Raw genomic sequence first — 23,830 nt, forward strand, 5'->3', positions numbered from 1 at the left:
AATGAGCGAAAATATGAATCCAGGTGAGTTTCTTTTTTCAATTAGTTGTAAAATTAAGGACATAAATATGTTTTTTACTTGTGTGGTTATTCGTCCATGCCTTTATTAAAGGTGAGTTTGCACTCAACCTTTTAGCTAAATCTAGTTAGCCTTTTAGCAACTTTAAATAATATTATTTTAACATGGAAAACACCTTTTTATTATAGTAATCTTTGACCAGTCCATAACACAATTCTGTTTTGAAACTAATGCATATTATTAGTTGTGCCATATGTATGAAGAATTTGTCCCTATTTATGCCAAGGTTATGTATTATATGTCTCTCACTATAGTCACCTTTGAAGTAGATATTTATGTTTCATATTATATTACCGTTAGGCTCATACACACTAATAAAATTATTCTATATTAATTGAGAAAATAGTATGCAGCCATGCATCGGAAGGTTGAACACAAAAGATTGCCCTGTGCTTCAGATCTTCTCAAACATATTAAGGCATGCAAAAGGCCCTTCCCCCTTATTTAGTAATTTAGTATAATGAACTTTATATTAAAACTACCTGCATCAGATGTGCAGCTAGTGAACATTTTTTTCCCAATCTCTAAGTTGCTGGTTTGTCTTAGTGGCTATGTCTTTTGCCTTACAGAAGCTTTTCTGTTTCATGAGGTCCCATTTATCAATTCTTGATCTTAAGAGTGTGAGCCATTGGAGCTCTATTTAAGAAATTTCCCCCTGTGTCAATGAGTTCAAGGCTGTTTCCCACTTTCTCTTCTATTAGATTCAGTGTATCTGGTTTTATGTTGAGGTCCTTGATCCACTTGGACTTGAGCTTTGTGCAAGGTGACAAATATGAGTCTATTATCATTTTTCTACATACATATAGACCAGCACCATTTATTGAAGATGCTTTCTTTTTTTCATTGTACATTTTTGGCTTCTTTGTCAAAGATCAAGTGTGTGCAAGTGTGTGGATTTATTTCTGGCTCTTCAATTCTATTCCATTGATCAACATGTCTGTTTCTGTACCAATACAATGCAGTTTTTATCACTATTGCTCTGTAGTATAACTTGAGGACAGGGATTGTGATTCCCCCAGCTGTTCTTTTATTGTTAAGAATTGGTTTTGCTATTCCGGTTTTTTTGCCTTTCCAGATGAATTTGAGAATTGTTCTTTCCATATCTTTGAAGAATTATGTTGGTATTTTGATGGGGAGTGTATTGAATCTGTAGATTGCCTTTGGTAGAATTGCCATTTTCACAATGTTAATCCTGCCAACACCACATCTGATAGAGGGCAAATATGCAAAATATATAAAGAGCTCAAAAAGCAAACCACCAGAAATTCAAACAACCCAATCAAAAAATGGGGTATAGAACTAAAGTGAGAATTCACAACAAAAGAATCTTGAATGGCTAAGAAGCACCTAAAGAAATGTTCAATGTCCTTAGTGATCAGAGAAATGCAGATCAAAACAATCCTGAGATTCCACCTTACACCAATCAGAATGGCTAAGATCAAAACCTCAGGTGACAACACATGTTGGCAAGGATGTGCAGAAAGAGGAACACTTCTCCATTGCTAGTGGGATTGCAAACTGGTATAACCACTCTGGAAATCAATCTGGAGGTTCCTCAGAAAATTGCAATACTACTCTTGGGAATATACCCAAAAGGCCCCCTACCATGCCACAGGGGCATGTGTCCCATTATGTTCATATCAGCCTTGTTGGTGATAGCCAGAAGCTGAAAACAACCAAGATGTCCCACAACAGGAGAATGGATGCAAAAAAATGTGGTTGATTTACACAATGCAATACTACTCAGCTATTAAGAATGAGAACACCCTGAGTTTTGCAGGCAAATGGATGGAACTAGAAAATATCCTGAGTGAGGTAACTCAGACCCAAAAGGACATGCACTTCTTGTTCCTGGTGTTCTTTGGCCTATTCTACACACCCTCCTTAAGTTTTTGAATCCTGCTGAGGCTGGACTGTGGCAATATTCCTTATTAATCATCCCCTTGCCTTCAAAGTGTCTTGTTCCAGTCTGAAGAAGTTCTGAGTACAGAGAAAGTTAACAGTAGATTGGAGAAAGAATGCATACATCTTAACTCCATTTCTGGGATTTTAGCTCCAAAGGGGTCAGAAGTGGCTTCATATTGAGATGGCTGCTTGAGATCCCATACTTCTAAAGAGGTCCACATCCTCCTTGCCCTATTAACCATCTTTCTCCCCTACCTTTGATGAGTGGCCTAGAAGGAAGATTGAAGTGTTTAAGAAACCTTATTAAAGTAGGTTTTGAAAAACCTAAGGCAACATACTGCAGCTGCAAGTTAGTGGAATTTGATGACTTTTTGACAATGCTTGTTTTATAAAAGGAATATGAGACATTTCTCCATGTCTATTATATTTACTATGTTGGCAAATATTCTTGAACTCTCACTTATTTGGCATGAATCTATATATATATATATATATATATTTTAAAATTTTTAAAGTATTGTTTATTTCTGCATAATTATGTACATATATATATACACATGGATATTCACTAAGCTAGAAAACAATAATAGATCTAATAAACTTTAGAGATATGTATCAGAAAGCTTTCAACTTCTTACTAACAATAAAACCCCATCTTACTTAAAGATGGATGTTTCTGTAGCTAAAATTTTTCTTTAACCTAAGCTTAACCACTACGTTTGCTAGAGTCACTTGTTAAAATATTGATAATAAACAATTAAGGCAGATACTTTAAGGAACCAAGATGTATGCTGGGTAGCTTGTCCCAGAAAACCCAGGAGATAGATTGGATAGATGACAATTCACCTTTCCGTTAAATTGTGTCAAAGTTAAATAGCATTGAGAATTGAATGTTTGACCACACCCACAGACTCATGTGTTAGAACACGTGGTCCCTAAATGGTGGAGTTGCTCTAAAAGGTTGTAGACCCTTTACTAAGTAGAGCACTGTGGAAAGAAGTATGTCACTGGGCTGGGTCTTTATGTTTTACCCCACCTTACTTCTAGTCTACTTCCTACTTCCTGACTGGGCATGAACTGTGGCCAGCTACCTTCCTGATATCATGCCTTCCAAACCACGATGGGATGTAGCTCTTCAAACTGTAGGTGAACTATCCTTCTTTAAGTTGTGTCTTGTCAGGCATTTGATCACAACAATGAAGAAAATAACAAACTCAATCATTTGGTTCATGTTTAAATTACTACAGCCCAATCTTAGACAAAACAGATTCCCACAACAATTTAAAAGTAGAGTCTATTGTATAACGAATGAAGTATGTGTACCTGTTAAGATGATTTGAATTGGGTTTATGCATCATCTATGCAAGGTTGTTGAAACTCTGTAACTGTAAGATATTAGCAAAAACATTCTAATTATAAATGTGATCCTTTAAATTATATAGTCAAGTCTTGTGAAATCTTGACTTTATATCAGTAAGTACATAGAAACCTTGGAAAGTAACCTGGAGAGCAAGAAATTGATACATATCTATATTGATATGGCCATTTCTATGTTGATATTTAATGCAAATGTAGGTGAATATTAGAATACATGTACATATATCAATGTATGAGTAGATATGTAAACATGTATGGATAGCAATCTATCTCTATTTCTCAGTATATCTATTCATCTATAATGTGACATTATCTAAAATTCTATCATATTGCTTATAGTTTTTCTATTATAATTAGGCTAGCATTGTTCTCAGACATCTGAACTATTTTCCATGGCTCCTGGTGATGTTTTAGAGCTCTGGAATTGCTCTTGATAATCATGTGTGCACTGATGACTGTCACTGCAGGGAATCCTCTGTCCTTATGTTTGTCCCTTTGCCTAAAAGGCTTCTTGTCCTTCAGACTACCTAGCTCGCCCTTCTCTCTCTTTTCACCATAACCTTTTGAATGCTTTATATATCCTTACATTCATGTTTTGTTCTGCCTTGATTTCACAAAACAGTAACTCAAGAAACAGGCACAAAAATAAGGAAGAAAATTCAAAGAGTTATGTAATAACAAAACAGTGATCAGCAAGGTCAGCTGTCATCATCCCTCTTACTGGGTCAGAAACTATGTCTGTTTTTCCCAAGTCACAACAATAAATCAGGTTTCTCAGTGTCACTATTGGTGTGTTCTGAAGAAGACAGAAGTGAGATATAGTGTTTAAAAGGAATATATAAGTATCTCAAAAGGAGAATGTCTTAGAGTTTTACTACTGTGAACAGACACCATGACTACGGCAACTCTTATAAGGACAATATTTGATTGGGGCAGGCTTACAAATTCAGAGGTTCAGTCCATTATCATCAAGGTAGGAACATGGCAGCATCCAGGAAGGCATGGTGCAGGAAGAGCTGAGAGTTCTACATCTTCATTTGAAGGCTACTAGCAGAATACTGAGTTCCAGGTAGCTAGGAGGAGGGTAATAAAGCCCACACCCACACTGACACACCTACTCTAATCATGGCTACACCTTCTAGTAGTGCCACTCACTGGGCCAAGCATATACAAACCATCACAGAGAACCACAAAAACCCTATTCTAAATAACATGTTTATAGTAAAATAACTTCAATACATGCACAATATATATATATATACATATATATATACATATATATATGTGTGTGTGTGTGTGTATATATAATGTATATACATTCATCTCAACAGGAACACAGCTGAAAAGATCTGAACTTCAACACACAGGCTTTTGTTTATCAAAAGAAAAGCAGAAATTATTTAATGTTATGTGAATACAAAAAGTGAAAGAGTTGGGGTAATATTATATAATCTAGCCTTGACCATCCAGTTCAGGACAGTCTTGCGGAGAAGATGAATTCTTGTCCACTCAAGAACTGAGAGGAAGAAAAAATTGTCATATATAAGAAATATTATGAGACAAAAAATGTTCTACTACTAACAAAGCTGTGTCTGTGGAACAAAATCCAAGCACAGAGACTGACTGGGGACAACGTGTTAGCATGCTAAAAATAGAAATTTCCCCAAGGTTAAACATTTATTTAGCAAATATTTTTGAGGACTCTCTTTTGTGCCAGCCACTATTCAAGGTGTTAAGGATGCAGAAGTAAATAAAACAAAGTTCCCCCGGTGTCTGATGATTTCTGAGGACATTTTAAAATAGTCAGAGGAAAACAATAATCTAGCTAAAACTCATGCTGTCTGACTAGATAGACAGACAGACGGACGGACAGATAGACAGACAGATGGATACAGTGTTAAGTGGCTATAGTCTGCAACAGTCAAGGAGATCAAATCCTTTGAATAGAAAGAATACTTAAAAATCAATAATTAAGAGCAAACAATCTTTGTGGTGATCCCATGGGCTCCTGGGACGGACGGGGACCCAGATATCCGGTGCCAACCGAGGCTCCTTCGGCGCTGCCGTATCGTTCCGCCTGGGNGGGATTCTGACTTAGAGGCGTTCAGTCATAATCCCACAGATGGTAGCTNCGCCCCATTGGCTCCTCAGCCAAGCACATACACCAAATGTCTGGATGCTTAGTCGTCAGGAAGTGGCACTACTTAGGATTAGGAGGTGTGGCCTTACTGGAGAAAGTGTGTCACTAGGGGCAGGCTTTGAGGTTTCAGAAGCTCAAGATAGGCCCCTTGACTCTTGCTCTCTTCCTACTGCCTTGGATTCCATTGTAGAACTCTTAGTTACCATGTCAGTCGGCATGCTGCCCTGCTCCCTCCCATGGCAACAACAAAGTCAACCTCTGAAACTGTAAGCCAGCCCTAATGAAATGTTTTCCTTCATAAGAGCTGCTATGGTCATGGCTTCTCTTCACAGCAGCAGAACACTGACTAAGATGCAACGTATCTCAAAACACGGTGAAGCTCCATCCCATTGAGATGCCATTCTATGAGAGGAGCTCAAACGCAGCATTCACTCTAGAAATGCACATTAAAAAGCAGACTAAGATTCTTTTACCTAATCCATCTGACCCTCATTGGTCTCTCCTGGAAATGCCAAGCCCGGATTGCTACGAACGTTCAAACTGCTGAGGCTGACAGTGGCTGTAAAACAGTGAAATATGACAAAGAAGCGAAGCAATTCGAGAAGTCTCTTGTCGTGAACTAAGAAATGAATCGGTGGTTACCTTTTAAGGGGTGAAGCTGTGGAGGAGGAGTAATGAATGATGAAGGCAGAGCCTCAGCCAGAGAAGGAGAAGGGAAGGATGGAGGCAGAGGGCAGGGACCATAGTAGTTAGAGCAGTCAGGAAGGCAGAGGCTGTGGATCACAGTGGTTAGAGCAGTCATGGGGAACAGGGTATCTGAAAAAACAGAGTGAAGCATGAGATAGTAAACTGTGTGTCTCTGAAAAATAACAATTATAGTCCCATGAGCTAGATAGACTGGAGAAAGAAAAGATATATAACAGGAAGTGAGAGGTACAATGGAGCCTAGAGAGTAAGGCGAGGAGCCTGGGCCAGTAGGAGGAAGAGGCAGTGATGGGACTGGAATTATCTTTTGGTGAGATCACTCTACCAATATTTTGTTAAATATTGGGGGGGGGATATGTATACATATATACATATACATATATATATATATATGTATATATAGTATACTGTGTGTGTGTATATATATATATATGCACTGTGTGAGTGAGTATGAATATGCATGTGTGTAAATGCATATGTATGCTGTGTGAGTGTATGCATGTGCTGTGTTAGTGTGAATGTGTGTGGATGTGAATGATGGAGTCACAAAAACAAAGGAAACCAGCCAGGAGAGAGATTGTCACAATTGAGGAGAAAGGGGGGAGTCCTTTGCAGCACATGATAACACACACATGGAACTGATTCTTAGATAGTATGCCAAATGGCCATTCATATACAATTTCAGAAAAAAAATCAATATTGATGATGAATACATTTGAACTTTTGTCATCACTAATAATATAAAAATTAGACAAAACGACATCAAATTATCATGTTCTGAAATAATCCATTTTCAGAGTGTGGGGCCAACAGACATTCCCACCAAAAAATGCATGCAGATGGGAACTATCTATTTCTGCAGCTATTGTAGGATATGAACTTACAAAATGATTCAGCGTTTGGTGTTGGTTAGACTTTCTATTATAGTATATAGAAAGGCAGGGAAATGAGCATGGAATAGACTGATCCACACAACAGCCCTGACATTCAGTACTCAGATAGAAAAGACGTGCACTTGGCCTCCAGAGGCTCAGGCTCAGTCCTCCACGAGTCTCAGAAAATCCTGGTTTCCAGCCTCTCAAATCATAGATGTCACCTTTGCCTGGCTCTGGGTTTGTACAAATGGGGCCTTGTAGATATTCTCTCCTTCGTGCTGACTGTGCTTTGCTGATGCTTGTGTTTGGTGAGGCCATGGACCCTTGAGGAGAACTTAGTGTTATCACGTTCCTTTAGCAATATAATTCGCAATGCACTCTAAACACCTGTCCTTGTATCCTCAGATAAGTGAAGCGTTAGCCTCATTAGAGCTAGAATTTATATGCCATCTACTTGTTTATGAATTTGACATTTGTCTAGTATTATAATACTGTGTATTATTTCATATATTTTCTTCTTGTTATACTGTGTGTGTATATGTATATAAAACATATTATATATTAATCCAATCAAATATATCTGTGTATACATAATCACTGGGCATATTTGCTGACACTTGTCCTGCTAGCCTAGAGCAGTGGCCACTGAAATTTGGTTTCTTAAGTTTATTTCCCAAGTGAATGTGTGCACTTGGAGACAATGCAAGCGCTCTATCATTTCTCTCCTGTAAATACTGATGTTGAAATTTACCTCATTTCTTGCCTTGAGACAGTGCAGATCTCCACTTTATGAAGTGGAAAGCTGCTATTCACTCTGCTGCCTATTTGAGTCAGTACTGTAGCTTCACACGGCTGTCTACAATAAAGCTGTTAGGATGGCTTGTCTGGCGGTGATCCACAAGTTTTCTTCCTCTTGGACCAGAGGTGGAAACACATTTGTAAGGCAGAGTGCAGGGAAAGGAGGAGATGCCCTGTAACCCAGCTGCAGTCAAACCCTCTGTCCTCACAAGCGACTTCAGATCTGCATTCATTCCTTTGGCCGGTGTAAGTCACATGGATAAGCCCAAGTCAGCACTTGGGAATCTGTAAATAAGTGACTTCCATTGGGAAAAAGAGGGTGTTAATTATCTTGAATAATTGTGCATTTAACCATTCTATCTCATTGTAAATTCAATAACGTTTTCCTTATTTCACCCATCCATCAAACTGTTATTATGTTTATATTTACATATATTTGTTTGTGAGTTTAGTTCATTTAAATAATTGATTACACAAAGTAAGCATTTGGTTCAAATGCTAGGATTTGTCTATCTGCATAGCCACAGTAATCTAACTGTTAAGAACATGTTTCAATAGAATTGTAAGATTTCAGTTTCCTACTAGAGTCTCGGAGAAAGAAACTCACTTTCTGTTTATCTTGGCAACATGGAGGAAAAAGATGTCAAGATTGAGAGAGATGTGGCTGATGACTTCAAATCAAGTTGTCTTCCTTGCCTTACATATTCCCTTCATGTGAGAACCTTACCTCTCTGTACAGATTTACCTATTTATTGGTCTAAAACACATTTCTTTGTTCTAGAAGGCTTGCACATTTAATGTTTGGGGGGAAACACATGCCTTTGTACACTCATTGAATGGTGTGTAATAATTAAAATATCCCCAAATGCATCTTAACTATTTAAGTATTCCCATAATCCTTGGGTATTTTTTTTCTTTCACCAGATTTCTTAAGTTACAGTGGACAACAGTGTCCTGAGATTGAATGGCTGCTTCTCTCTTCCCTTCCTCACTCCCTGGCTTCTGTCTCCTGGTGCGGAGATGCCATTCTGCCCATTAGGAGAGAGCCAGTGCAGCCTTCCTTTCTTGAATTAGAGCTATTTTTATTCAATGCCCTTGAGCTACTTAGCTTGGAATTTCCACCATAGTATTTGAGAGGGAAATATCAAAAACTAATGGTCAGGCTGAGCCTCTCATCTCCCTTCTCCTCACCTAGAATCTCAATGTAGTTATGAAATACACCTGTGCACAATGTTAAAGGATAGAATGGGAAGGTGGAGCGGACAGGATGGCTGAGATCGTTAAACTGAACCAAAGCTCAGTCCCTGTCAGCTTGACACAGCCTAGAGTATGTAGAGTCATCTGAGAAGTGTGTCTCAATTGATAGATTTACCAGATCAGACTGGCTAGTGGACATTATCTGGAGATGATGGACAAGATTACTTTGATGGTTAATGGATGTCAGAGGACCCAGCTCACTGTGGGTGGCACCAATCCCTAGGCAGGGGGTCCTGGCCTGTATAAGACAGCTAATCACTAAAGAGCCCAGGGGTAAGCCAGCAAACAGCTAGCTCCTTCATTAATTCTGTTCTAGGCCCCTGCTCCTGCTCGAATTCCTACCTTGACTTCCCTTGGTGAAGGATTAAAACCTGTAAATTGAAACAAATGCCCTCCTCTAAATTGCTTTTGGCCATGGTGTTTAATATATGTCATAGCAACAGAATGAAGCTAGCCCCACCCTATTTGGGTCCTTCAGTTATTAGTCCAGCCTATAAGGAGATTTTTTTTTTAAGTGTTGATAATCCTGGTCTATTGTGTATTACTGCTGGAATCAGAATTCACTCATTATTTATTATTGTGTTTTAGCTTTTGTTTGATTTTCAGGTATGCTGTTGATCTCTTTATTCTTGCTCTGCTAATTTTACAATGGGACGTATCAGAGCCGACTGTGACAGTTAGATGTCGTTACTAGTTCCTGAACCTTAAGTGAAATGCTCTCTCAACAGGAAGGTCTCCACATATGTCCTGTGTAGGTGTGATCCCAAGACTGGAGCTGGGACCTAGCAGTGCATGTAATAGGAATATTGCAGATCAATTTCTGAGAAAGGAGAACTGGCTGAGAGTCTAAAAGCTCCCACCATTGGCTGGCTCAATCACTTAGTTCCGACGCGCCAGCTCATCCATAGCTTTCTGTTTTAGCATCTATTGTTAAATTTATTTTTCATTTTCATAGTATTTAAACAATATCCTCTAGAGGTTTTCATTTACATCAAAACTCATTTATTTTTAGGACCTTCTGATAGTATTTTCAAATTGATATGATTAGGTAGCCAGTGTTTGCAGGCTGGCAGTATGACTTTTCAGGTGGACAAGATTTTTAGACACATTTAAACTTCATTTTATATTGATTGACAGGATTACCATAACAGGTACCAGAACTTCCAAGTTCTTCTTAGCCTTACCAGGAATATATTTAAATCCATCGAATAGGACCATCCCAACACACTGCTGTATATAATTTCCTGACTGTATTCACTCCATCATAAATAATAATGAAAGTAAATGTACATTTATCAGAAAGAGTCAAAGAAGTGGCACCCCCGACTAACTGATACCATTTACATCTCTAGGAATCAAGGCCAGCTTCCGGACAAGGGTGCCTGAAGGGCTGATTCTCCTGGCACTGCCCCCTGGCGACCAGGAAGAGTATTTCACCCTTCAGTTGAAGAATGGCCGTCCTTACTTTCTTTACAATTCCCAGGTAAATTACTAGCCATGATGGTTGGCATTTTTGAGACTGTCCTGTGGATGCTAGGTACTAAGGTAAGTGTACAGATGCTCATAAAAAAGTCCTCACCTGAGACACCCCGGGCTTCCAGAGGACATTCTGCTTACCTACAGCAGAGTTTCTCAACCTTCTGACCCTTTAATACAGCCCCTCATGATGCGGTGACCCCAACAGTAAAATTATTTCATGGCTACTTCCTAATTGTAATTTTGCCACTGTTAAGAATCAGAACATAAATATTTGATATGTGACCCCAAGGGGGTCTGCATCCTAGCAATGAAGAAAATGAAAATTACAAAAAAAGGAAATGACTTCCCACAGTCCAAATAGCAGAGCTCTCTCCCAACCACAAATATTCAAGGAAGCTACGTGGTTAAAATTAGTGTGCCACTTTATGATAGTTCAAAATGTATAGCTGCAGTGTATAATGTGTGCAAAATGTGTGCCTGGATGCTGTCCTTCAAGAGGCTGGGTCTCAAGGACTACTGTGCGTTAGAGGCCAGCCTTGGTACATAGTGAATTCCAAGCCAACCTAGGCTACAGGGTGAGACCTTGACACAAGAATAAATAAACAAATGATTTAAAATAAATCTGAACATATTTTCTTTTTCTTCAGAGAATAAATGATGACTTTGTTTTCTCTCAGCCTGTGTTGTTCTCTCTTCCCTTCCTTTCACCCTTTAGTATTTTACTTAAGTAGTTAATTATTTAGCTAGCAAATGTTGAAGTGATAGTTCAGTACTGTTTAACTTCATGTTTCAGATGTGGACATTTTTAAGGTTTAATACAGGGTGTCCAAGCCTGAGTTCTTCCTGCAAGAATATGGAGTGTCTACGCAGGGTATCTGAGCCCCAGTTCTCCCCGGAAGTTCAACCTAAAAATAATGAAGTGATTCATTTAAAATGTTCTGTGAATATTTAGAAAGAGGTGTTTGAGATCACATGAGCATAAAGTGGAAGCCTCGGTCAGCGCGGTCAGTCTCCACAGGAAGGTCTTAGTGGCCGTTAGACCTTAGGGAGCCCATCCAGCCTGTGAGTGATTAGTGAGGAAGAAGACCATTGGCTCTCATTAGTTTACGTCTTCTCTCTAAAACCTGTGACTGAAGTTATGAACACTTCTAAATAAATATTTTATGTGATATTTCAAAACTGGTTGGGCTTCCCCACACTGTGTCCAAGGTATTCTTAGGATCCTAGACTAAGAGCTGAGGTGGAGGACCTCAGATTCTTGCAATCTGGAAACCTAGTGACCTGGGGCAAGAACTCGAGCTTGAACACTCAGGGAGCTTCCAGAGAGAACCGGGGCTCAGATAGCCATTGAACTTCTGGGGAGAAATGGAACTCAGACACCCTATGACTTTTCAGGAAGAACCAGGGCATAGACACCCCATACCCTTGTGGAAAGAACCTAGGCTTGGACACCCCATGACCTAAGTATTGAGAGGTAGCCAGTACCTTTTGGATCAAGTCTGTCTCAGGATCCTGCCAGGCTCGAGAGGCAGGTGGGACTTTCCTGCTTAGTGAAGCTGAAAACAGAAGACATGCCAATAAAGGTTGCTTCATGCTGTCCTCGAAGTGGCCTGATAGGTCCTGAGCTTGGGAATTAGATGACCTTTGTGACAAGGACCACTGGATGCCCCACCCCTGCTAAAACTACAGCTTCTTATTGGATGCTGAGAGAAACTAAACAGATAAATAGCATCCCCAGCAAACCCAATCGCCAAAGAGACAGGGAAGCTGCAGCTGCCGTGGAAGGCAAGGCAGATGGTCTCTGTAGAAAGAAATATGCACACTAAAGTTGGTTCAGTTACAGAGCTGAAAACATTATTTTTTTTTCCTTTGAACACTATAAGGAGATTAATTAGAGGAGGTATTTTTGAGGCTTACATTGGTGAAGCATAAAGTTGGAGAAAGTTCCAGAACAGGAAGAAAAGGAGGAGTGAGATAAAAATAATATAACATTTTAAAATATCTGTGTTGATAAAGGGCCTCTTATAAACTCATTGAAAAACCCTAGCAAATCCCAGCTAGGATTCAGCCCATTTTCTCTACCCAGAGTTCTGCATGTCTGAACCCAATCATGGACACATCAATGAGGTGGACTCCCTTCCACCCCATTTCCCAGGTGAGCATTCTGAGCCACAAGTACATTTCACCCACTGTGTCCTAGTTACTAAGTGGCAGGTTTTAAACCCATGCAGCCTAGGTCTAAAGCCAGGGAGGCACTCCTGTAACTTGGGGAGAGACTGAGGCAGGAGAATTACCAAGAGTTCAAAGTCAGCAGAGGTATTTTGAGATGCTGGCTCTCAAAAGGAAAGATGAAGCAAGCACCAAGCTGTTTCCAGGATGGTTTAGCATTCCTCCGGCGCTTCTCTTCATCAACAAACAAGTATGCTTCTGAATATTCAGAAACTTAGGACAAATGATGGTCTCAGTACTGTATGGAAGAGGACTGTCAGTAAAGCATATGAACGGAAGGCGAAAAACACCTAAGATACCTCAAAGAGAAGCCAGGATAAAGGATAAAGCTCTCCGCCATTGTCTTAACCCCGAGTGTCCAGAGAGCACATAACTGATGGGTTTTACAGGCAGAAACCATCTTGGTTATGAAAGAGCATTAGACCAAGGGGGAAATTAAGACCAAAGCAAAGCAAAATGAAAATAATCAACAAATACAATTAGCTGTAGGAGACTAGAGGACTGAACAGAAGGCTGTTTGAGATGCTCCTGCTTAGCAGAGGAAGTGGTTAGGAATTCCATCATACTGATGTCAATTTTCCATAAGATAAAAGAATGAACATTAAATAAAAGTTTTCAGAAAATACACAGATAAACATGCTGGATGAAGGAACCAAAGGTAACGTAAAAATCCACAAAAATCAGAGGAAAGCAGCGAAATCGAGCAGCAGATGCAGGAAGAAGAATGTCAGCGTTAGTGAGGAGCAGACACCTGGCTCTGCACTGCACTTTCTTATCTGGGGATATCTGAGCAGCCAGAGGGAACAAAGCTTTGACTATTTCAGCACTTACCCCAGAGGCTCTAACGTGGGCAGAGAGGCCCTCTTTAGGGATGACATTTCATCCTTGAAGCCACCACTTCAGTCAAATGCCAGCACCATCCTAAGTTAGAGCAACTGTCTTATCCACGGGATAGAAGCCATGTTGAGTGCAGTTTTGGTTGTATTTCCTGTACAATTTGGTTAGGAACTTACAGGATAAAGAGGATAGTTCAGAGAGTTAAAGTGCTTGCTGTGCAAATTCAGGGCCTGAGCTTGGATCCCCAGCACACACATCAAAAGCTATTATGGTGGGAGCCTCTGGGAGACCAGTGACCCCTACACTTGCATCAGCCAGCCTAGCACAATCTCTGCATGCCAGGTTCAGTGAGAGACCCTGTCCCAAAACAGAAGGTAGAGGGTAATTAAGGAGGATGATACTGTACTTTGACCTATGGCATCCACATGTGCACCTGCACACACATGTGTGTACTCACACAAGCACGTATATGCAACACACATGTGCACATGCACACACATACTCACATAAGCACATATATGCAACATCACATGCACATGTACACACACACACATACACACACACCCCAAAAACTTAGAAAAAAGAGAACTCAAATCATCCTCTGAAATTAGGCTTACATGTACACATGCACACACATACATACTCACATAAGCACATGTATGCAACACACATGTGCACATGCCCAGACACACACACAGAAAACTTAGAAAAAGAGATAACTTGAATTGGCCTCTGTGATTCGGCTCTGTGTCACAAACATGAAAATGTGACAGCCCACAGTCCCAGGAACTACAAATGACCTTCTCAGAATACCTTTTGTAATATAATGCATGCATGGACACACCCACACCCTTAAACATCTGAGGCAAAGCATTAGGAGGATGAAAACTGACTCCAGATCTGAATGCTAACACCCCATCTCCTTTGATGTGAGTCTTGCTCTTTCAAAACTCTGGGGTCCTTGAAGACTGCAGAGGATGAAGGGACCAAACAATGCCACTCCTCACTCAGCCACATGAGTCTCATGATCCTGACAGTACTGCAAGGACGCTCTCTGGAGTCCCATCAGATAGACAGGCTGGCTCAAGTCACAGTGGAACTGTTTTTGACCACTTCCCATCCCTTCTGCTCTCTTGGCCCAGCTTCTCAGCTCGCCCACCCCTCTCTGCCCCATACAGCTTCATCCTAAGTGTCCACTGAGTTGGCAGATACTGGCCAAATACTAAGAAAACCAGGATAGTAAAAGTAGGAAGCCAGGTGGAGAAAGGAGGGCTCTGCGATGCTGGGTAAGCACATTTCTGTCTAGAATAATAATCAGTCCACACGAGGCAAAAGCTGTCTGTTTTCAGCACACTGACAATTCACTTACCTTTGAAAAGGTGAGGAATTGGTTGAGCAGGCTTGCCTCGGGTGTATTTGAGAAGATATAATCAGATATATTATACTAAATGCTCCTGGGCCAGGAGGCAGCCCATGAGGCAGCGAGCGCCAGCCAGCAGGGGCTGTACCCTCACCCACCTCTAAGGAATTCACAGCTAATGCAGGTTAACTGGACATGTCTGCCAACTGCATAATGAAGACCAGGCTTATTTTTAGACAATTATTTAAAGTGCCAAATAGAGAAAAATCTCAACAGTCTCCACTTGTTTGTTCTGACTTTGGGATAAGAAACTGAAGATGGATTCGTATGCGATGTGAGAGATGATAACTCACATTTGAAGAAGTGGAGATGCATTTGTTTTGTGCACCTGATATTGACATTATAATTACGTGTGTTTTAAGCACTTTAAGCATCGCTGTAAGTCATTATTTTCCTTTTCTCTGTAAATTAAGACAAGGTTGCCTAGTGGCCTCTGTATTGTTCCCACTGCAATGGTAATTATATGCTTAATGTGTTTTCCTTATTCAAATGTCACTGCTTTATCCCTAGCCCAATCCTTAGAAAATGTAGATGCAGGCTAAGCACCTCTGACAGGTTATCTGGTTAAATGTTAGATCTCTGGGACTAAAACTGTACCATAGCTAAATCCGATCACCTCTTTTCTGAGATGAAATGTCTGACTTTCATGATCCTGTAGTGACATGTTAGTGCTCGGTGATTTTACTTTGCTTATTGGATGCTTTGACTTGTCCCAAAGTAAGTTGTGATAGAGACCTTTAACTGATGCTTCCTGAATCCATTCACAGGAATTTCATTTTGAATTTGGAAAAGGGACATTTTCTAGGTAGTTTAACGTCACTCTCTACAACCCGATTTCAAAATAACTTCATCTTCTCTCGAATGTTTCAAGTTTTAAAATGTCTTAATAACCCTGAGAGCTGAGTTGCTTGAACAGCTAGCTGTAAAACCTCCACAGAGGGAGGCCATACAGCTAAAACCCACCAGGCTCCTCCTCCGAGTGTCTGGTAGCTCCACTGGGTGAATATGTAGGGAGAAGAAAGGAGATTCTTAGAGTTGAAACTGGAAATGTGTATCTCAGGAACTGAATGATGGGAACAGTTGTTAAGGGGTAAAATCGAGGGAATGGGAGAGAGGGTTCACCAGTTAAGAGCACACACTGCTCTTACAGAGGACCTGAGTTCTATCCCAGCACCACCTCTGATAACTCACAACCATCTGTAAACTCCAGTTCCAGGGAGACCTGATGCCCTGGCCTCTGCATGCAGCTAAGAATACACATGCACACGTGCACGCACAAACACACAAGTACACACACTTTAAAATAATAAAAATAAAGCTTAAAAAGAGATCAAAATGAGAGATGAATTACAGCCCTAATTTCTAGAGTTCCACCGAGTCACTAAAAGCTACAGTGTTCTAGTCCTTTGCTTGGCTACGTCAGTTTTGCAGAGACTTGATGAGGTGATTTTTACTGCCCAGCTTTAACCTAATTTGTCCCTTAGTTTATTCTGAACTCATTGGCGTTCACGGAAAATACACTGAACATTCTATTTTTCACAGACAAGGAACCTTTGAAAATAAAACTTTAAAATAATTCTGAGAAGACTGTAATTGCCATGCCCAGTATTTCCTATGCACAACCCTAGATCCAATTGTAGAATTATTATGATGGGGATGCTGGCATCCTCATCAATGAACGCCTTGCAAAGCTCCTCTAAGACTTGAAGCAAGTTTGACCCACCCTGCTGCAGGATACCTCAGTGGATTTGCAACTGAACAATATGATTTCTGATGGCAAGAACTCTCCCTTGCTTCAGATTATTGCCAAACACAATGTGCAGAGCCTCTGCCTCAGACACCTGATCTTTAAGATGCAGAACCGTTTGTAACAATTTTAACGCTAACTAAGTACACTTTGATGAGACAGCGTTTAATAAAATGCTCATTAATTTCATCATTAGCAAGGGTATGCTCAGAAGTAAGCCAGTTTCTTATGTCACACCCAATTAGCATCCCATGCTAGTAATCCCATTAGTATTGTTGAATTCACTAATGGAAAAACTAATGGGCATAGTACCAGGGCACATTAATTGGGCACGACACCAGTTCTGGTTTTAATTATTAAACTACGATAATGAAATGTGTGTTTGTAAAATATTAAAATGTCGAAATAGAGTTGAAGAAAATAAAAGAATAGGTAGAAAAACTGAGACAGGAAAAGAGTCTAGGGCTAGAGATAACTTTGGAAATGGTCGTGTGCCTTGCTGCCCAGGTTGTCTATATAAGTTGGGGGTATTGTCCATGTAAGAAGGAACTACTTGTACTGTGGGAAATTGAAAGCTTCTTTTTGTTGGTTTTGTTGCTGTTGTTGTTGGCTTTTTTTTTTTATCTTTGTAGCATAAGTTTCTCTATATCATGTGTGTTGCCAAGTATACTATGAGGCTTAACAAAGGTTAATTAAATGTATAGAATGGACATAGCCTATCTTTAGGGAGATATAAACAAGTATTTTAAGTAGGAAACTATGGTTCATGCCTTGTGACTGGCCATGTAAATCTATTACATTAGAGAATTACAGGCTTTTTCTCTTAGGAACAGTTGACTAAAATTGTTAGTATTTGATGGAACATTCTAGGTAATTAAAAAAAATTATTTGTATTTTATGAGTCGGTGTTTGCCTTCATGAGTATGGTTACCCTGTGTGTGCAGTAACTGAAGAGGCCGGAAGAGGGTGCAGAATCCCACAGACTGGAGCTCCAGATGGTTCCAAGTTCCATGTGTGCTGGAAATCAAACCCAGGTCCTCGGCAAGAGCAGCCAGTTAAGCTCTTAACCCAAGCTCTTCAGCCGATTCAAGATTATTTTTAAAAATATATACTATTTAAACCAATCTTACTTGCAGTGTCTAAGAACTTGCAACAAGTTTGCATTTGATTTTTGTCAGTAAATCAACCTTGAAATTAAATTTATCTTCCTTAGGTTTGGAGGGATCTGTTTTCTTTGTCATGGTAGTAAATGTTGGCTAATATGGATGGAATTTCTTATGTGGACTCTGATTTGCCTATGGCTCTCCTGTGCTAGTCTGTCTGTTCTCTCTCTTCTCTGCTCCCTTGTCCTTGCCTATTTTGTTGATCTTTCCTCTTGGTATCTGCCATTCACTGTCATCATACTCAAGAACTCATTTTCCACTGTGTTATTATGATCCTACCAGAACTATAAATGTTACATTTTTACACTACAAAGTAATGAATACCAAACTTAACTCAACACCTAAGTTTAATAAAAAATTACTCATTTTAACATGGGTCATCTCCCAGCCCCTCTTTCAGTGCACATTAAGAAATTATTCATGAAAAGAAAGCTAATTTTCCAGATGTTTGTTTATCCTTAGAATACATTTTCGCTACTTTTCTCAGTTTTAAATTCTTCTCTTCCTCTTTACAATTTTCCATGAACAATAAAATGTGGGCATAGATACCCAAAATACAAGTGCCTTTGTAAGAGAGACTGGTCTGGAGCCTTCTGTTCTTATTTGGTCATCACGGTTTTCAGATGCACACCACAGGTGATTAGAAAATGGCAACTTGTATGTCAAGTATCTGGAAGAGTGGCTGCATTGTGTTGGGATCATAATGCTGATTTCTATGAACTGGTTCAAAACATCTATGTGTGTCAGTGACATCTGAATGTGACATTGATTGATTGATTGATTCATTCACTCATTCATTCTCTCAAGGGAACACTAGTGGAAGTTACCCCAACTGATGATCCTAGTCAAGGATACAGGGATGGAGAGTGGCATGAAATCATAGCAGTCAGACATCAGGCTTTTGGCCAGATTACTCTTGATGGACAGTACACAGGTAAGGGCTGTGTGCGCGTGTGCATGCATGTATGGGTGTGTGAGTTCATGTGCATGCGTGTACACATGTGTGTGTGTGTGTATGCTTGCACATTTGTGTGTATGTGTGTGTACACATGTGTACACATGTGTGCATGTACATGTGTGAATTTCACATTGATTTTTCTATTCAGTTTCACACTAATCCCTGTGAGATGTCTCTTAGTTGGTCTTGACTTTCCCACTGGTAAACTCTAGCCATCAGCTCCTTGTCCAGGTAGGACTCCAGTAAAGCAGAGATGAAAATGAAGCCATCATCAGCCATGCTGTACTTTGTGTATTCTTCACACCATGCAGGGGCTCTTGATTGCCCGATCGATGTTCCCTTTTGACTCCAGAAGGCAAGCAAGGAAAGCAAGATCTATGCACAAAGATGTGAAAAAACAAGACTCAGAAATGTAACTGACACCTCCCAGTTCCTTCAGTGGGTAGGCAAGACCATATACCCAGTGCTTGCATTTGACTGTGGTTTTCTTCCCAGCTGACTCTGTCTTCCATTTTCATCCAAAGATATAGGTTTTCATGGATTCATTTAGGCTATGACTGATTTTAATGAGCTCCTACTATATTCCACTATTGTTCTAGGTGCTCAGACAGCAAAGAGTAAACAGAGCTTTGTAGTGGCTGTAGTGTACATGGAGGTGGTTCCAGGAGATAATAAATAAAAGTATAAAGTCATAGCAAGTTATGGGAATGTAAAAATGGGAGAGGTAGGTTTGTCTGTGTTGATGAGACTTTAACTCAAGGGGAAACTCAGCCTAATTTACCCTCTAAGGATGTTGAGGAGCCTTCTGGGAACAGCTTCTTATAGTCACTAGTCCAGACCCCAGAGACTCATAGCTGATTGGCATGAGGCCATTCATGTGAAAGGTCTGTGCATTGGGAGGAGTGTTAAATTTGATTCAGGACTATTGGGTAAGGACTTCCTTATAACATTTGAGCAGAGAAATTAAGGGCCAAGGAAGGAACCATGAAAATATCTAGAAAGAAAGGTGTATGTTTGTGTTAAAACAAAACAAAACAAAACAAAAAATAGACATCAAGCCAGGATGGAGGAAATGGTGGGCAACAGGCCCTAGGGGTATCAGAACACTTTATGTTACATGTTAGGGTCTGATAAGGAGGCCATGTCAGTAGCAGACAGAGAGAGGCTGCTGATGAGATGCAGGCTTACAGCAGCTGCCTATGTGGGAAGAAGAAGGTATAGCAGATGCAGGAGATCTGGGTACTAAAGATCCGTGATGAGTTTCACTCTGAAGACGCCCCTGAGGAAGCTGTAATTCTCATTTCCTCTCCCACAGGCTCCTCTTCTTCTCTGAATGGAAGCTCCATGACAGGAGGCTACACTGGACTGTTTGTGGGTGGAGTGCCACAAGGTCATACCATCCTCCAGAAGAGGCTTGGTAAGTTTCACAGGAAGTGGAAATATATATTATCCTCATGCTGCTTTTGTTGCTGTGGAAACACTTCAGCAGCACAACTGTAAGAAGAAAGGATATATTTAGCTTGTGGCTCCATCTTATAGTCCTTCTCCATAGGGAAGAAGCCATGGCAGGAACTTAAAGGAGTTAGTCACATCCATGGTCAAGAGCAGAGAGAGAATGAGTCCATACCCGCTTACTATTCAGCTCACCTTCTCCACAGCCAAGCACTCAAATCTAGGGAATGGTGCTGTCCACAGTGGGTTATGTCTTTGCACATCAAACATTAATTAAAGGGCATCCCTCTACAGATGTGCCCAAAGGGCAGTCTCCTCTTGATAGTCACTCATTAAGACTCGTATCAGGTGATTATACATTTTCCAAGTTTATAATTAATAACAACCAGCATGATATTGTACTAAAAACTAAATACAATCAATTTACAGTACTTATAAGTATGAAGGGGTATTATTATCATTATTGTTGTGTGTATGTGTGTATTGTGTGTGTATGTGTGTATATTGTGTGTGTGTTTGTGTGTATGTGTGGGTGTTAACTTTTAGCCCTCTTCTTTCTCATGGCAACTTCAATAGTTCTATTTACCTTGTCAATGTCAAATGAGTTCCATTCAAAAAGTTCATTAGGCTTTTGCCAAAATGGCTTATATTTAGATTCATGTAATTGTAGAATGTATGTAGAGTTTTTTTCTGAGACTTTTTAATCCAAGGGAAATAACACACGAACGGGGAACTTGACTCCCAGAAGTCTAAGAAACATTCCAAGTGTATTGTGTGACAGTCACAAAAGAGGTGACCGATGGATGGTCCTATCCCAATCCCCCAAATTCTATAATTAAGATATTGGGGCTAGAAACATGGCTCAGTGGATAAAAGTATAGTTTGTTCTTTCAGAGGACTTAGACTCTATTCTCAGCACCACATGGTGGCTCACAATCTGGCATCCTCTTCTAGCCTCTGCAGGTAGTGTGACCACTTGATGTACAAATATACAGATATAAATATAGAGATAGACAGACAGACAGACAGATATAGAAATATACAGATATAGATGATATAGGTATATATAGGTGATAGATGGCAGATAGATGGTAGATAGATGATAGATAGATGTTAGATAGATAGATAGATAGATAGATAGATAGATAGATAGATAGATAGATAGATTGATAGATGATAAGAAAACACTAATACATATAAAATAAATGGAAAGTAAGTTTAAATGATATTAATAAAATAGATTCTATCGTAAATAGGGAGGGTTTTACTGTGAAAAAATACAATGACCAAAAGCAAATTGGAAAGGAAGGGGTTTATTTCAGCATACAGTTATATACTGTCATAAAGGAAAGTCCAGGTAGGAACTCAGGGCAGCAACTGAAGCAGAAGCCACGGTGAAACATTGATTGCTGACTTGCTCTTTAGAGCTGTTCAGTTGCCTTTCTTTTACATTCCAGGGCATTCTGGCCAGGGGTGGCACTATCCAAAATGGGCTAGGTACTTCCACATCAACCATTAATCAAGAGAATACTACACAGGCTTGTCTATAGGCCAACCTTATGAAGACACCCTCTCAACTGGGATTCTCTCCTTTCAGAGGACTATAACCTGTGTCAAGTTACACACACACACACATGAATGCACACATAGTCTCAAACATGTGGCACATATATACACCTTACTTTCAGCATACAAAAACATACTCCAATATGAAACTAATAGAAGTTACCACCAGGGATGTAGGGAGGTTGGCAAGATGGCTTTTGTTGTCTATCCAGGCAAGCTGAGTTCAGTCCCTGGGATCCACATGATAAAAGGAGAGAGCTAATTCTGACAAATTATCTTCTCATTGCTACATGTTCACCATAGCATGCATGTGCTTACACAGAAACACACACACACACACACACAAATAAATATAATAAAAATTTACATGACTCTTACAACAATCACCTCCAAGAGCCTACTAATGACCTTAGGGTTTTTCCATGACTTACTAGGGCTCACAGGACACCTCAGGGGTTCCTCTCAAAAGGCTTCCATGTAACATTCCAGATGTCATGGAATGGCTGGGACCCTGGGATAAGTGTGGTCATCCATGTGTGTGAATGTGTGTTTGCATGGGAAGTATTCATTGTTCCTGTGTGTGTGTGTGTGTGTGTGTGTGTGTGTGTGTGTGTGTGTGTGTGTTCATATATGTGTTTGGTTGGGAGATAGTCATGGTTCATGCGTGTGTGTGGTGTATGTATTCATATGCATGTTTGGGCAGGAGGTATTCATTGTTCATGTGTGTGTGTGTTCATATGTATGTTTGGTGGGAGGTATTCTTTGTTCATGTGTGTGTTCATATGTGTGTTTGGGCAGGAGGCATTCATTATTCATGTGTGTGTGTTTTCATATGCATGTTTGGGTGGGAGGTATTCATTGTTGAGTTCTTATACACCTATGAACATGTGCATGTGTCCATGGATGTCAGAGGTCTATGTCTGATATCTTCAATGACTTTCTGCCCTTTATTTGTGAGATAGAATGGAATGGCTCTCACAAAGAATGGAGCTCTTAGCTTTGTCTAGGCCGAGAGTCCAGTGAGCTTCAGGGACCCTCCTATGTCTCCCCCTTGCCCCTGAGCATTGGGGTTGCCAACAGTACTGGGAGGAAGGGATTCTTGGTTTTTTGAGTGGGTGCTGAGGATCCAAACACAGGTCCCCAGGTTCCTGTCATCACTTCACCCACTGAGCCCTCTCCTAGCCCTAAACCTCACTTTTGAAAGTGTTTAGCACTTATATTGGAAACTTATGATAACAATTTCTGGGTTAATTCAAAAGGCAGCATTCTTGCTAACAGCAAAATAACAAATTTTGCTTTAATTTTTTTCATAAATCTGTCTCTGCAGATTCATTGTGAATGAGCCAGAGTCAAACAAGAAATTGCAACCATTCACTGTAGCTACTGGGGTTGCATGACTTGCGGTCTTCAGGAACTTGGGGTACTAGTGCTTGTAGGTTTCTTCTTTTTGAACGTCAAGAAAAATGGATTGCTGAACAACTAACTCTACACCATTGAATGAAGTGTGTTCCCTGATGCCTTTCACTTTTGCAGAGATAATCCAAAGAGGTTTTGTGGGCTGCCTCAAGGATGTGTTCATCATGAAGGGTTACAGCCCTTCTGGGACGTGGCTACCTTTGGATTGGCAGAGCTCTGAGGAGCAGGTGAATGTACATCACAGCTGGGAAGGTTGTCCCACCAACCTAGAGGAAGGAGTTCAGTTCCTAGGAGCAGGTGAGGTGTCGTTGGTGACTCACTCGGCTTGTGTTAACCATCTTTCTGTTACCATCACAGAGTACGTGAGGAAGTTGACTTAAGAAGATGTAAGCTTAACATCGGCTCTCAGTTTCCCAGGTTTCAGTGGT

General features: G+C 40.2%; 1 protein-coding gene across 1 annotated transcript in view; it reads left to right on the plus strand.

The window, feature by feature from the left end:
* Ush2a (usherin) overlaps nucleotides 1-23,830 on the plus strand; it is a 673,376-nt gene that overhangs the window by 235,131 nt on the left and 414,415 nt on the right. The window contains exons 21-24 of the mRNA XM_021165303.2: nucleotides 10,488-10,618; nucleotides 18,818-18,944; nucleotides 20,284-20,385; nucleotides 23,520-23,699. Coding sequence (XP_021020962.1) covers nucleotides 10,488-10,618; nucleotides 18,818-18,944; nucleotides 20,284-20,385; nucleotides 23,520-23,699 — 540 coding nt within the window. The remainder of the gene's footprint in view (nucleotides 1-10,487; nucleotides 10,619-18,817; nucleotides 18,945-20,283; nucleotides 20,386-23,519; nucleotides 23,700-23,830) is intronic.

Source organism: Mus caroli, chromosome 1 (assembly GCF_900094665.2).
Source record: "Mus caroli chromosome 1, CAROLI_EIJ_v1.1, whole genome shotgun sequence".
NCBI lineage: Eukaryota > Metazoa > Chordata > Mammalia > Rodentia > Muridae > Mus > Mus caroli.